Below are 15458 nucleotides of genomic sequence, written 5' to 3' on the forward strand. Positions count from 1 at the left end.
AAGACCAAAATATTAATTTGAAAAATTAAACTATAAAAAATTCATTTTTAATAAAATAAAAATTAAAAATACATTTAACGCATTAATCGGTGAGAATCAATGAACACATCATATTTAGTGCATTAATTGGTGAAAATCAATAAACACATCACACTTAGTGCGTTTGAATGCAAATCTAAGAAGTTCTCAATAAACAACTAAAATCCAATATGAATTACGATAATCGGGTAATGAGCCAAGTGCTGCTCAACCTACTCCTACTATCGTAACAACCAAATTTAAAACAATGGGAGTGAATTAGAAAATAAATTAATAAAAATGGAAGCGAATGAAAAGCGCGGGAACGCTAACCGTTTTGCATAGTCCTTCACCTCTGAACTAACGTCCTAGCGAACTTCTCATTTCCCGCTCTATATATATACACACACTCATTCCTTCACTACTTCAAATCTAATTCGTAATTCAAAAATCTCTCTCTCCCTCTTTCTCTTTCTCGCTCATTCCAAGTGCATTCAAATTTTCCCTCGACAACAACACGATGCTTGCAAGTCTCAAGTTAGTCACAGAAACTAGATCCATTTCTGCGCCATTTCATAATTCCAATTCTGCTTACAATTTGATCAACTAATGACTTCTCTGTTTCCGTTTGTTTTTTTTTCCCCAGATCTGAAGAGTCGAGCGGCCAGTTGCAGGTCGTCGAAAGAGATGATATGGATGAAGAAAATGACCTCTTCGAAGCTATCGACAAACGTATTCTCTTTCAACTCTGTTTTCCTATTTGTGATTCCTTTTTCTAGATCAACGTACAAATAACCGATCTCTGTTTTATTTTCTAATTTCAAATCTCTCTAATGTATTCATTCTGTACTGTTTTTTCTTTCAATTTTATCTGCTATTCACTAAGAATTTCCGTTAGATTCACTTTTCAACCTAACAAATCAATTAAAATTGTATAATCATCATCCTCAATGGTATTTATTTTCCTTCTCTTCGTTTTTCTGAAAATTTTGGCTAGTTAACTTATACAGTTTCGTTAAACAATTATATCTAGTTTTAAAAGCACAATTGTATACTAGTTTGATTATTGCTTAAACGTTTTGTCTCCGATTCACAAGAATATGAATCTTCGCAGTGATTTCTCAAGGCATTAATGCCGGAGATGTGAAGAAGCTTCAGGATGCAGGGATATTTACCTGCAATGGATTGATGATGCACACAAAGAAGGTTTAGTTTAACTTTAAACACGTCTGCACTTCAACAACTTGAATAATATTGTTATTAAATTTTCGGCAGAACTTAACTGGAATCAAGGGTCTATCTGAAGCCAAGGTTGATAAGATCTGTGAAGCTGCTGAAAAGCTTGTGGTTAGTGATTGTAATATCTGAAATATAAGTTTCTTCAAAAAATTATTTCAACTCTTTCTAATTCGACCTTTCTATTTTGATCTCGTCGTTCTGATGCAGAATTCTGGTTATATTACTGGAAGTGATGCACTGCTCAAAGTACGTTGTTTACTTTGCTTGGATTATTTTGAATTATGAATTCGATTTCAATCTGTATATCTTAAACATTATAGGAATTTTGGTGATCTTCCTAAAGCTTAAGTATATATTAATTACCTGTATTTAAATTAAGTATAATTTGTCACTGGAAGTGATGCACTGCTCAAGGTACTTTGTTTACTTTGCTTGGATTTTTTTGAATTATGGATTGGATTCAATTTCGATCTACATATCCTTAAAATTATAGAAATTTTGTCGATCTTCCTAAAGCGTAAGTACATCATAATTACTCATTTACTTGTATTTAAATTAAGCATTTATTTGTACTATGTTTTACCGCAGAGAAAGTCTGTGGTACGAATTACAACTGGAAGCCAAGCGCTTGATGAATTGCTAGGAGGTGGCTTTTAAATGAGAATATATTTTTTTATAGTCTTGTGTTTTTCTACTTATATGACTCTTAATTTTTAATCCTATTTGTTCAAAACTAATTTCTTTCTGATTTTCTTTTTTAACGTTTGGAAAAGGTGGGATCGAGACACTGTCAATTACAGAAGCATTTGGAGAATTCAGGTAAGAATACAACATATATCTGGTTTGAATCCTATTTGTATACAGTTTCAGAAGAACTTCATTCTAACAATAGGACTTTATGTTTTCAGATCAGGAAAAACACAACTTGCTCATACTCTCTGTGTTTCCACTCAGGTTTACTTTTATCATGTATCCTTGATAATGCCTTATTAAGTATCAGTTATTACTAATATTTATGAGTATTTGAACCTGTCCTTTCAAATTATCTTCTGCTCTATGTCAGTGTTTTTCTAAAGCACACGTTTGTATCTCTTATTGTTTGCATTCATAGCTTCTCAAATACCTAATTTTTTATGCGTACAATACTAGCCTTATCTTCACGCACATTGAAATATTTGTTGTATAATGCTACTGATCCCAACAGCTGCCAACTAATATGCATGGAGGCAATGGAAAAGTTGCTTACATTGACACTGAAGGAACTTTGTATGCTTTTTACTCTTCACATTTAAAAAACTATTATGAACTTCTAGTACTCACTACGAGTCGATAACTTATGATTGTCTTTTCAATTGATTTTCACTTACTGAAGTTTTATGATCATTCGCAAATACTTGTAGCCGACCTGACCGAATTGTTGCCATAGCTGAGAGATTTGGAATGGATCCAGGGGCTGTACTGGACAATGTAAGTTTCCTTTGTTTCATATATGTATCATAATTGGGTCCTGATAGTAAACATTTTGGTGCCGACTTCTAAGCAATTGCTGTTTGTGACTGCACAAGATTATCTATGCTCGTGCCTACACCTACGAGCATCAGTATAACCTCTTCCTTGGTTTGGCTGCTAAAATGTCCGAAGAACCATTCAGACTTCTGGTGAGATGTTACTAATGGAGGAGAACAGAATTATCTTCCACTGCAAATTTGCTATATCATGGGATTAGGAGAGTTGACAGAAAATATTTTTTGGCAGATAGTGGATTCGGTGATTGCTCTGTTTCGGGTGGACTTCACCGGAAGAGGAGAGCTTGCTGAGCGCCAGGTCATTGATTGAGTGTATCATTTACATGCACTGACGGATTTTTAATTGCTTTATGTCATCTTTTGCTGAAATGAACAAGATTTTGCAGCAAAAATTGGCACAGATGCTTTCTCGATTAATAAAAATAGCTGAGGAATTCAATGTTGCAGTTTATATGACAAATCAAGGTAAGTACCGCTCTAGAGTATGAAATTTTTTCGCAGTTAACTTTTCACTTCCAAGTCCCAACTGATTAGAATCTTAACACATTTGTTTATAGCATTAATATTGAGTTTTGGTTGCAGTCGTAGCTGATCCAGGAGATGGTATGTTTGTTACTGATCCGAAGAAACCAGCAGGAGGGCATGTGCTAGCTCATGCAGCCACAATAAGGCTGATGTTTAGGAAAGGGAAAGGTGAACAGCGTGTTTGCAAAGTGTTTGATGCCCCAAACCTGCCAGAGGCTGAAGCAATATCCTTTACCAGACTTAGCAGCCTTAAAATAATCTATTCATTTAACTAAAAATGTCTTTAGATAACTAAAAGTTTGTGGCTTATAACCTTATAATCTACCCCAAATCAGTAGTTAAGAAATAGTGGTTGTTAAAACAACGTCAAATTACTTTCAGATAATAAATAACAAAATGCCCAAAATTTATTATCGTGTAAGTTACCACTATTGTCTGCATGTTTTTTCTTGACAGAGTTACGTATTCCAGATAACACCAGGGGGAATTGCTGATGCAAAGGACTGACGCAGCTGCTTCAGACTTTTGAAGCTATTCCACATATATAGTTCTCTAGCACTAATTCACTATGAAGCAGTGGGAGAACCAGCTACGAATCTAGTGCCTATCAAAACTATAATGCAATGTGAGTTTTCAGAATCTGGATCAGTGTCTAATGGGAGGGCGCCACTGTAAGTGAGTTTTTGTAGCGAATTCTATACATGGATCAATTCAAGAAATTTTGAGTGGTATTTCAGAAGAAGGACTTGAATTTTCTTTTGCCTTGTCAGCATCACAACTTTCAGCATCAGTAGCAGCACACTCTGGAATATTAATGTCTTCTGCAGGTGAAAAATCATTTCACTCTTCGTGCTCTTCATCTATACTCAGCACTTTGAAATTCTTAAGATGCCCTTCAGCAGTAGTCAAAGTTTCAGAATGCTTAATGTTCTCAAGCTCAGAAGCAATGTGAGTTTTTGTAGGCGTACAATGTTACTCCAGTGAGAGCTTGTATTGCAAACACAATACATGGACTTGTTAGTAGTTCTACAAGAGGATAGTCAACTCTCAAGGTAGTAATCAAACTTCCGTCAGCCTTGTCTCCATTTTCAAGGACTCTCATATGGTCTTTCACAGTAGCTTGGTTCTCCATAGGCCAAAAGGAAAAACATTCTTGATCATTGTCAATTCCATGCTTCTCTACAGATTTCTCAAGAAGCTTTTTCAGGGAAAACAATTTCTCAAGAAGCTTTGTATAGTTAAACAAATACAAAACTGATGAAAGGAAACATAATAGCATTGGTCGTGTATTATTTAGATGGAACTCAATGATGTTAACCCCAAGAGAAAAAGGAAAAAGGTTAGAACTTTGCACTGACGAGAAATGTGTTCAAGAGATAGACGTAGACATAAGATTATCCTGCACAAGCAGCAATTGGGATCTGTTGATCATTGGCTATTGCATCCAAATTCGAGATCTGAGCCTCTCATCCATGGCAACTAACAGTGTTGGTTTCATGATTGGCAAAGAATTATAGACTGGAGTCCGTAGAAGTAGAAATCTCTACAGAGAAATAATTTTAAGAAGACAGAGAAGGCGGCGGGAAAACCATGACAAAAACCCATTAAGAGTACACTTTTATTGAAGAAAAACAGCTACAATCCCTTTTCCGCTGCTTGCTTATATGAAGACGATATCAGTCTCTTCTGAGACTGAAGAAGAACAGATAAGAAATCTATTATAAAACAGAATGAAAATGTACAGACATTGCTAGCACTTTGAGGGGATTGCTTTCTCCTTCCAAAACCTCGCCTGCAATTCGCTTACCTTTCCCCTCTGGCCCTCTCCCCTCTTCTCCTTTTATCTCATTCCTACGAATTTCACACTAGTTTCTAAGCTCATGTAGACCTAGGATTGCAATCTGGTGGGTCAGAGTAGAATCCCGGTGGGAGTTCATAAAATCAATGGATCGGTGATTTCGACCTAGTAATCGTTGATTAGAGTAGAATCATTGGGGACTTAAAATTGATGGGATGGGTATTTCATCCTAGTAATTCTTCTGGACCCCTCAATCAATTTTGTACTCTAAGCTCACTAGTATCACAGCACATCAAAACAATAAATCTAATGCCTCAAACATAAAACAACATTTTCTGCAATTAATTTGCTAAAATCAATTCTCCTCACAGTCATTTTGACCTTCCCTTCAAAACCATCTTAACTTCCAAATCTTTTCTATTTCCACTAGTGTAGTATTCCAGCCCTTTCTTCCATGAAAAGCCCCAGACAGACTTGACAAGCAACATAACTTGATCAAAGTATACCAAGCACAGAAGCAAGGTTTTAAATTGTTGTCACAGTTGCAGGTGCAATTGTGTCATAATCCTTGAAATTGCATACAAATGTGGCTGATGCAGCCGCAATTACAGTTGCAGACCATTGTTATCATTGGCGTCCGGTGAATTATGGCTGCCAGGCAAAAACCTGCCGTATAAATATGGGGTTGTGGCTCATGTCCCAAACATGCCAGATATAATAGGCGTTGCGTCCAATAGCATCCAGCACATAATCTGCAATGTCAGCAGATTGACAACAATATTGTAGACCGCAATTTAAAACATTGCATAAAAGGGCAATAATATTAACGGAAAAAGCAGCCTGTATCGGGTATAAAATCTCACAGAAATCACTAGGTTACATTTCCATCACCAAGGAAGTATATCCAACTTTGCCTGATATAGATGCTATCGAGACTTAGTTCTCAATATTACAATAATCAAATAATTTTATGTTCAAAAATATTTACGCAAACTAAAGCTATACCAGCAATAAAAGGAAACAAATTCAACAGCTCTAAAACTCGGCAAGGGTGAATTCTTAATTCTACAGGTAAGTCACAAAATCCTCACCAGAAAATCGGCAAGCCCTTAACTTCAGACTCAGAACCTACAAATAATGCAAACTTCAATGTAACAAAATAACAAAATCTACAACAGAGTCAGTTCTTGTGGATTTTCCATAGACTGTCTGAGAATATACTCAGCCCTCCTTTTCTTATCATCTCTCTCATCTTCTCTACCAACCAACAATATCGCGTGCAAAGCCTTCTTCCGATTTCTATCATCCAAAGATTCCCTAATAAACTTCTTCCCAGTTCTGAACTTGAAATGCACAGTAGGCCTTTCTGTAACAGCAGGAAGAACCATCTTTTCCCCTTCAAATCCTTCATCACAAAGACCACCATTCCCTAGCATCTCAATTGCAGGTGCAAACGCCTCCAACACCGAAACACGATCTCCATCAATAACCGAAAGCTTTGCTGGCAAAACAACCGGAGAAACATTCATATTCACATCTGCATCTTCATTTACATCACCAATAGCTGAATTACTTGGTATTGTTGTTGTTGTTCCTGTGGAACCGTTACGGTTAGGGTTACGGTTATTGTTACACAACAATAACCGTTTCTGTAAACTCAACAATGATCTCTCAGCCTTTCTACGCTGTCTAGCTTGTTCAATTTTATCTTCACGTGGATCAGAAACTCTTTCATCCCACACAGGTGTATGAATATAAGTGTGAGGATCAGGTAATGCCGGTAACCACGGTGGTATATGTTTCGACGGTGGAGTTTCACCCATTTGTACAAAACTCGGAATGTTTCTCCGTTCACGAATCACCGGAAAATTTGGAATCGGTTGAGCAAACGGAGTTTCAGGCATAGATTCAGCGTAATTCATAATTTCTCTCATTCCGTTTGAAAACCCTCGAGGTGCTTCTAAGTCTTCCCATGCTCGAGTTATATCGAATACGTTGCATTGTGATCTGCCGGCAAGGTTAGCGTGAAACTCTGCCGTTTTACCGAAATCGATGAGATAACGGATTACGATGTCGGCGAAAGATTCGAGAGCCGAGTCTTTGACGCTGTGAAATCCTGTGGCTTCGCAGAGCTGCGCCACTGCGAGCTTAGCCGTGGCTCGTCCGAAGTCGTCGGGGGAACCTCTGATTCCGGCGGTCGTGTTGTTTGAAATTGTAATTAGGGTTTCCGTACGCGCGCCATTGATTTTGGCTTCTTCGCGCGTTGCCATTGAAAATAAGAAAAATTGAAAACAAAATTGGGTGAAGGGTTAGAGAGAGTGGGAGGGGTGTACTATTTGATACCTTGTGGTGAGGGTGCACAAAATAACCGGATAACAGATCCAAACTGTATCCATGTCCAAAACTATTTAGAAAACCAGATATTTGCAAAATAAAGAGTTAACCTTACTTGAACAACGTTCAATCATGATAATCTAATTTGATATATCCTATTTGTGAATATATTTTAAAAAACAATATGACAAATCTGTATAATTATGTAATTTAATTTGAAGAATGGATTAAAAAAAAGTATAGTGTTAGTTCATACAAATCATGGATTTATGGTGCTTCTCAAAAAAAAATTATGGACTTATGATATGTGCACAATTTGAATTTTGAAGGGGAGGATCTTAAACATGATTCTTTTTTTTTTTTTTCCTTCTTTACTTTAACTGCATATATATTACATGTGCATGTTAAACATATGATTAATAAATATTTTTTTTTGTATATATCTACTATAACATTAATTTTTTATGGTAAAATTAAAAATTAAATCAACCTTTCTAAATTATATATATATATATACGAGTTTCAATTAAATTTGACAAACCTACGCATGAAATGTGTATAAAAAATAATATGTGTTAAAAATTAGTTTACTGGAATTGGATTTAAATTTTGCAGTCCAACATTTAATATAACTTTTCATTGTGGTAGTGGGGGTTATGGGTACTTGCTTATTAAGTATGGGTGCAATTATGTGCTCCAATTCGGTCTATAAATGAGTAGTTTGGTGGGAAGAATTGAAATATTGAATAAGTATTATGTAGAATGTTGGAAATTCAATCTCTACGACCAATAAAAAGTAAAATCAAGTTAAAATTTATCCTTTACTTTATAAAATAACAATAATTTTATTTTTTTCAATGTAACATTAATTAACTTATTCAAATCGCACGTTTAAATAAATATTATGTATATCACTTTTAAGTTATTATATTAGTATATATTTGTGATTGTTATTATTAATTGTCAATAATCAACATTGATAAGTTGTAAAATTGATACACTTATTCATTCATTTATTACTTTTTTAAATTTACTTGAAAGAACATTAAACAACACTTGTTTAAAATATATCAAATAATGTAGCTCAAGAAATTATATAAATTTAAAGGGCATAGTGCCATGATAAAGCTTCCAAGGAATCAATGAGACAAAACATTAATTTTATCAATATATAATTATTTGTTTGATTGTATTGAATTCGTTATTGTATTAACTCCAATGTAAGGCTGGTGTTAATTTTGGATGGTGGATGTCCATCCAATCTCATACTTGTTTATTTTTATTGGATTATAGTTTCTGATAGTATAAAATAGACTCTAAAATTTTAGCTTCAGATAGTGTACCAGAGGATGAATGAACAAATTTGATGGGCACGGGTAATTTCCATTTTGGATTTAGGGCTGTAAAACAATTTGGGTACATCTTGGATCAGTTCTTTGTAAGTCTTGAAATGAAATTTTAAAAAAATATTAATAATTCTACTTGCCACCCCCCTACATATACCTCTCACCACCACGAGATTATTTTATCTTTTTATTATAAATAAAAGGTTAAATTTTTTTTTCTCTCCACTCACACATTCTAAAACTTTAACAAAAGTTATTATAAAATTTTCAAAATTTTAAAACTTTGGTTGATTATAAATTTTTAAAAATACAAAATGAGTTTATTTTCAAAAGTTTAAATTAATTTATAATTTTTAAAATATAATTTACCATATTTATAAAATATTTTCAAAATTTTTGTCTTAACAAAAGTTTAGAAAAGCAAAGTTTCAGAATTTTTAAAATTTCGAAACATAGATTTTTTCCGAAAATCAAATTTTCAAAATGTAATTTTATATTTTGAAACTTTTGAAGAATATGAATGTTTCGAAAATTTTGAATTTTTTCCAAATTTTTAAAATGTAAAATTTGTTTCAAAAGAGTTACATTATTATTATTTTTTTTTTTTGAAATTTCCTATTTCTATTTTAGAATTTCTGAAACTTCCTATTTTGAATATTTCTCATTGTTTGAAACTTTCGGGAGAAAATTGAAAAACAAGAAATTATGTTTTTAACGTTTCAAATTAATAAAAAAAAAAATTGAAAGTTTGAAATTTTCAAAACTATCTTTAACAAAAATTTCAGAATTTTCAAAAATTCAAAATATATTTTTTTCGAAAATCAAATTTTCAAAATATAATTTTATATTTCGAAACTTTTGAAGCAGATGAGTGTTTTAAAAAATTGGAATTTTACCTAAATTTTTTAAATATAAATTTTGTTTTAAAATATTTATATTATTTATAAAAAAATCCTATTCCAAAAATATTAAATTTTTTTTTTTATTTCTGAAATCTCCTATTTCTAAGATTTCGTATTATTTGAAACTTTAAAAAGAATTAAAAACAACAAATTAAGTTTTCATTGTTTCAAATTGATTAAAAAATTAAAATTTTAAATTAATTAAAAAAATTTGAAACTATTTTAACAAAAGTTTCTGAACTTTAAAAAATTGGAAACATAATTTTGTTGAAAGTTTGGAAAACCAATTTTTTAAAATATAGTTTTAAATTTTGAAACTTTCGAAGAAGAATAAAATTTTGAATATTTAAAATTTTACTTAATTTTATCAAAATATATATTTTATTTTTAAAGAATTTATATTCTAAAATTTCTTATTTTTATTTTTGTTTTGGTGTACTCAAGGGCACATAAACCTTTACATACACGTTTAAGAAAATGTTTACCGATTAATTTAAATAATTGTTTACTGATTTTTTTTTAAGCAAAAGAGTGCAACAGTAATACTGATATCATTTTTACGTTTTCAAAATTTAAAGAATATATTTTTATTGACTTTTTTTATATGAAATTAAAATAATTTAAACATTATTTTCATATTAATTATAATTTTTCTATACCTCTATGCCTTTTATCCATTTTCACCGGGAGAAAAGTTGTTTTTTGTTTTTTTTATATAAAAGAATTGCTAATCGATTACAACAAAAACTGAGTAGTTAATTTTTGACACAAAATTAGGAGATTTTTTAAGTTTATAAATAAAGTAATAAATTCTGCTTAAAAATTCAAACATGCAAATGAGAGATTCTGCATTCAAATTTGAGTAATCACATAAAATAAATGTTCAGCTTACCAATATTTGTGAGGTCCATAGCAAAAATGATTATATGCTCTCACGGAAAGATAGCAAGACGGCAGTTCAAATGTTCCTGAAATGTTCAAAGTACTGTATGTTTTGATTTACACATATTTAAAAAACAAGTTTTAATAATAGTAGTATTTCTTAAGACACATATTTTAATATATCTTTTATGAATTGAAACTCACATAAATTATACTAAACTGATACGTGGATTTTATATAAATTTAATATAATTTGTAAATTTTAATCAATAAAATAAAATGTATTAAAAAATATATTTTTATTAATATTATTTGATTTATAATACATATAGATCTCACGGTTATTTAAAAATATTGAAAAGTCCTTTATAAAAGTTTTCCTTTTACTTTGTTTCTTCGCTTTCACTCATTTAAACAAATAAAAATTATCTTATTTTAATTCATCCAAATATAGCATTAAATTTTCTATATCTCTTACTGTTATACACAAAACACAGGAGAGTCACCTATCACATGCATTGGTCACATCACCACCTACAACCTTTCGTTATCTCCAATAAAAGTATAAAGTGGAAACTAAAGTACGCTTAGAAAAGTTTTGCAAATTTGTTTTTTAAATGAATGAAAATGAAGTTACATAATATACTTATATACTTTGAAGTTACATAATATACTTTTTTGTCTTTAATATAAAACAAATTAAATTTAGTTAATAAAAATTAATATAATTAATCTAAAATCTAAATTAAATACATCAATTTTAAATAATTTATTTTCTTTTATATATTATTGTCAATCTTTTTCTTTTAATTTTATTTTTCTAGAAAAATATCATCTTCATAGTTTACTTATAATCAAATTGTAAAACTCAATGCAATTTTCTTAACAAAATATGGACAAAGTTGAAAGTGCATCTTGTATCATTTAAATTTCACTATTATCATGAATTTTTTCTTTTAATATATATATATTTTATATTTTTTACAATACTTATATATTTTTATTCAACTTTTAGAATATATTAGGAACAAATATCATTCATATATCAACATTTCTCTGTTACTTCCTAAAAAGAATGTAATTTGTTAAAATGAAATTAGATTTCAATATCTCTAGTATGATATCGAGTTACCACTTTATGAATAAAAAAATGATAGATGAAATATGAGACTCTATTAAAGTTGATTAATCAAATTAACATTAATAAAATCAATTATATTAAAAAAAAAAAGATCAGGCACAATACAAAATCCAATTTTTAAATACTTAATTAGGTCTCATTTGTGCACTTGATAAATGATTTATAAATTTTTATTTATAATATTTAGTGAGCGAGGCTAACAAGTGTCATAATAGTAACAAAAAAGAAAAATAAAAACAAAATTATTTTTTAAAATCTCAAGACATTAACTACACAAATTTTAAAATGTCATTTTCTTTTTAAGATGTTTAACAAGTAAGCCGACATTTGTTATAATTTTTCACATAATTAATATACTGTTAATTTGACAAGCTCCATAAATATTGATCTTGTTCTATATATTGGAGAGGCAATAAAAATTATAATTTAAAAGTCCCCTAAAGTTTTGTGGGCTTAGTGAGCCTATAGACCAACTTTTTCAAAAAAAGAACCGATTTTTTTTTTGAGAAATAAAATTTATCGATAAATTTTTTTGATTTTTTTTAGAAAAAATGATTTACAATTTTTTTTCATTATTTTTACAAAATTTTGAGAAAAAAAAAATATTTTTTTTATTTTTTCAATATTTTTTCGAATTAATAAATTTTAAAAAAATTCAAGAAAAAATATCAAAATTAACAAAATATTGAGGATTATAAACCCCATGAGCCATCCCCTCCTTTAAGCCCTATAAAATAATGGACCGATACTTTAAAAAAATTATTTTAATAGAAAACCTAATATAATGAATTTAATAAAAAAAAATTAAACACTTTGGAGTTGGAGACTTTTTTTATAAGCTCTAAATATATATATAATCTCTCCAAATCCACATCTAATTTTTTATCTATTAAACTAACCTCGTTGATAGTTTTATATCATCCATCAATAAAATATTTCTCATAGATATTTTTTTATTATATTCTATTCAATGAGGGTATCTATTTGGTAGCGAGGACCAACCTATATAGGGAAGACAAGTAATAGACTGTCTTGAATTTGAAATATTTTTAACACCAAATTCATATTTTTAATTTAATTAATATATTTTAATCTTTATAGTATAAATATCATTCTTTAATTTTAATATTAATTTATTCAATAACAAATTATTCAATTTTACCAGTGTATTTAATATTTATTTATAAATTGTTTTATATTATGTACCTGCCATAAAGAGAAATTGTTTAGTATTATATAAATAATTAGACTTAAAAAGATTCTAATTTTATAATATATTTTAATTTTCTTTTTTTTGTTCTTTAAATCTTATGGTGTTAATTTAGTAATAAAAAAAACAAAGAACTCTACCTATGTAGGATTGCATAATAGGTAAAGGACTATAGGGCGAATGCATGTATATAATTGTACCAACAAGATAGCAGCAACCAATAACATCTTTGTGGTCTTCAAGGTACACTGGCCCTGGTTGCTAGCCCATATTACTACAGTACGGAATGTGGATTCCGTGGCCCCACATTAGAGATTCATTAGCCCATTGTCTTTTTGGGCTGCTCTGGGACCCAAATAAAACACCTAAAAGACAATTCTCTATTTTACCTACGGACAAAATTGTCCTTGCATCTAGTTTTGCAGAATAAAAGAAAAGTGAGTACTGAATAGGTGCTTGATACTAATCAGATGAATAATAGTAATAGAAATATTTTTTGGTTTAAAAACAAACAAGATGCAAAGGAAGTTAAAGTGAAAGTACATTGCCTTGTTTTAGGGGTTTTCTGACCATTTTGCTTTTGAATGAATGATGAAAGTTTTTGGTGCCTTCTGATACCGACATAAGCTGTAATATTGGGCTCAAAGTTGGAAAGTAACGCAGATGCAGGAATGACAGTGAAAATTAATCATATTCTTGGCATTTGTGTGTGACCATTCAGAAAAATAATTCTAGAGCAACACGACTTAAAATTAAAAATAGACAATGTGCTGACTACATGTTAGTAATATTGAAAATTTCAGGTTAACGATAAAAGTTTGATATTGTAATATAAAAAAAAAAATCAGTTTATTTATAAAACACTTATAAAATAACAATTAATATCAATCGTTATTGATAATGATATTTTCCTTTCCATTTCTTTTAAATTACATACTAGTACAAGTTCGAAGAGTAAAACTTAATTATACAACGAACTGCAATTTTATGTACATTAATTTTACTACAATTTTAGGTACATTTGTTAATAAGTTAATATGCTTCCTCCATGAAACCTAACACTACTACTACTACTATTATTATTATTATTATTATTATTAAATAGAACCACATATATGAGAGATTAGCACATCCTACACGTGATCGGAGATATACATAAAGCAAACTTTAATATGCATGGATTTTTTTATATGATGTCTTTTAGTTTATAAGAAACTAATGGTCAATAAATTTATTTGTATGCCTACTAGAGTAAGGATTTTAGTAGTTTTACCCTCCAGGTGACCAACGGTATACTACATCCGTACATTTTTATAAATTCATTTTATCATGACAATTAAATAATACATTTAACGTGTCTATTATATATATATATATATATATAATTTTGTGTATGATGAATTTAAATAAATTGGTAATATTAATAAATACTCTTTAAAAATAATAAATATAACTAGTAATTTAAAGGAAGCTTGTATTTAATTTTAAAAAAACTTATAATTAGAGACAAATATTATTAGAATATTTATTAATCATCTGAATGTGGAAATACTTTGAAAGTTGTGCATTTATTTTGAAATTAAAAAAATTAAAATTGTCATGCGATATTTAGTTGGATTATTGGTAGACTATTTTTATAAGTGATTTATTATAGATAAGTATTTAATAATTATCAAGAAATTTAATTATAATCTATACTACTCTTTATAAATAATAGTTTGGGATTTTATTCGTCTTTACAAATAATACTGTAACATGATTGATATCAAATTAATACAAAATATATATTTATTTTTTAAATTTTTTTTTGAATCATTATTATTTAAGTTTTTATTCAAAATTATAAAAATAAAAATAATAATTAATATATTTATCTAAGAGATGACGTCTTTATTCGTGTAAGGTTTTAAAAAAAAAAAAACTCATCCATAATGGTCCATTTTAAAGTTTCCCAGAATAATTATACACCATTTGTATTATGGATAAGTACAAGAAAAAACAAATATTTTATATTCTTTAAGAAAATGTAATTTATCTTGTTTAATTTTCTCAAAGGTATAAAAAATAATTGCATTTTAAATTGTCTCTTGTAGAAACTTGTCACATGAAAATGGGGTATAAATGTTTTTTTCTTTCTCTTTTCTGGGGTTTTTTGTTCTTGATTTTGTGTGTTTCTTTTTCTGGGTTTTTTTTAGTTTTTTGTGTTGTTGTTGTTACATCACTTTTAATTTTATTGTTAAATTTAATTTCAGAAATTATAAAAAACAGAAAAGTTAAAATTATAAAATTAAAAATACGAAAATAAAAATTATTAAAATTAATAAAATATAGAAATTAAAATTACAATAAAAATCTATATATTTTATACTTATAATATAATTATTATAATAAAAAATACCCCTACACCTAGTATTTAATAGGGACAAATGGGCATAAGAACTGTGCACATAGTGAGAACTAGTATATACGATACTACTGATTGCAACCTTGTTTCATCAAAAATATTCTATCCACATTTTATATTCCTCTCAACTATA

General features: G+C 29.4%; 2 protein-coding genes across 2 annotated transcripts; one reads left to right on the forward strand and one right to left on the reverse strand.

Moving 5' to 3' along the window:
* Positions 1-413: 413 nt before the first annotated feature.
* On the forward strand, positions 414-5144 carry LOC101497611 (meiotic recombination protein DMC1 homolog). Its single transcript, XM_004496601.4, has 15 exons — positions 414-555; positions 665-750; positions 1133-1224; positions 1294-1365; positions 1465-1503; positions 1846-1903; positions 2031-2076; positions 2166-2211; positions 2462-2523; positions 2658-2724; positions 2823-2915; positions 3013-3081; positions 3170-3248; positions 3366-3532; positions 3771-5144. The coding sequence occupies exons 1-15, from the start codon at positions 539-541 to the stop codon at positions 3813-3815; spliced, it is 1038 nt and encodes a 345-aa protein (XP_004496658.1). The 5' UTR covers positions 414-538; the 3' UTR covers positions 3816-5144.
* A 764-nt stretch (positions 5145-5908) lies between these two features.
* On the reverse strand, positions 5909-7538 carry LOC101497943 (transcription initiation factor TFIID subunit 8-like). The gene has a single exon (XM_004496602.4). It carries the CDS (start codon positions 7374-7376, stop codon positions 6276-6278), a length of 1101 nt encoding a protein of 366 aa, XP_004496659.1. The 5' UTR covers positions 7377-7538; the 3' UTR covers positions 5909-6275.
* Between the last annotated feature and the right edge of the window lie 7920 nt (positions 7539-15458).

Source organism: Cicer arietinum, chromosome 4 (genome assembly GCF_000331145.2).
Source record: "Cicer arietinum cultivar CDC Frontier isolate Library 1 chromosome 4, Cicar.CDCFrontier_v2.0, whole genome shotgun sequence".
Taxonomy (NCBI): domain Eukaryota; kingdom Viridiplantae; phylum Streptophyta; class Magnoliopsida; order Fabales; family Fabaceae; genus Cicer; species Cicer arietinum.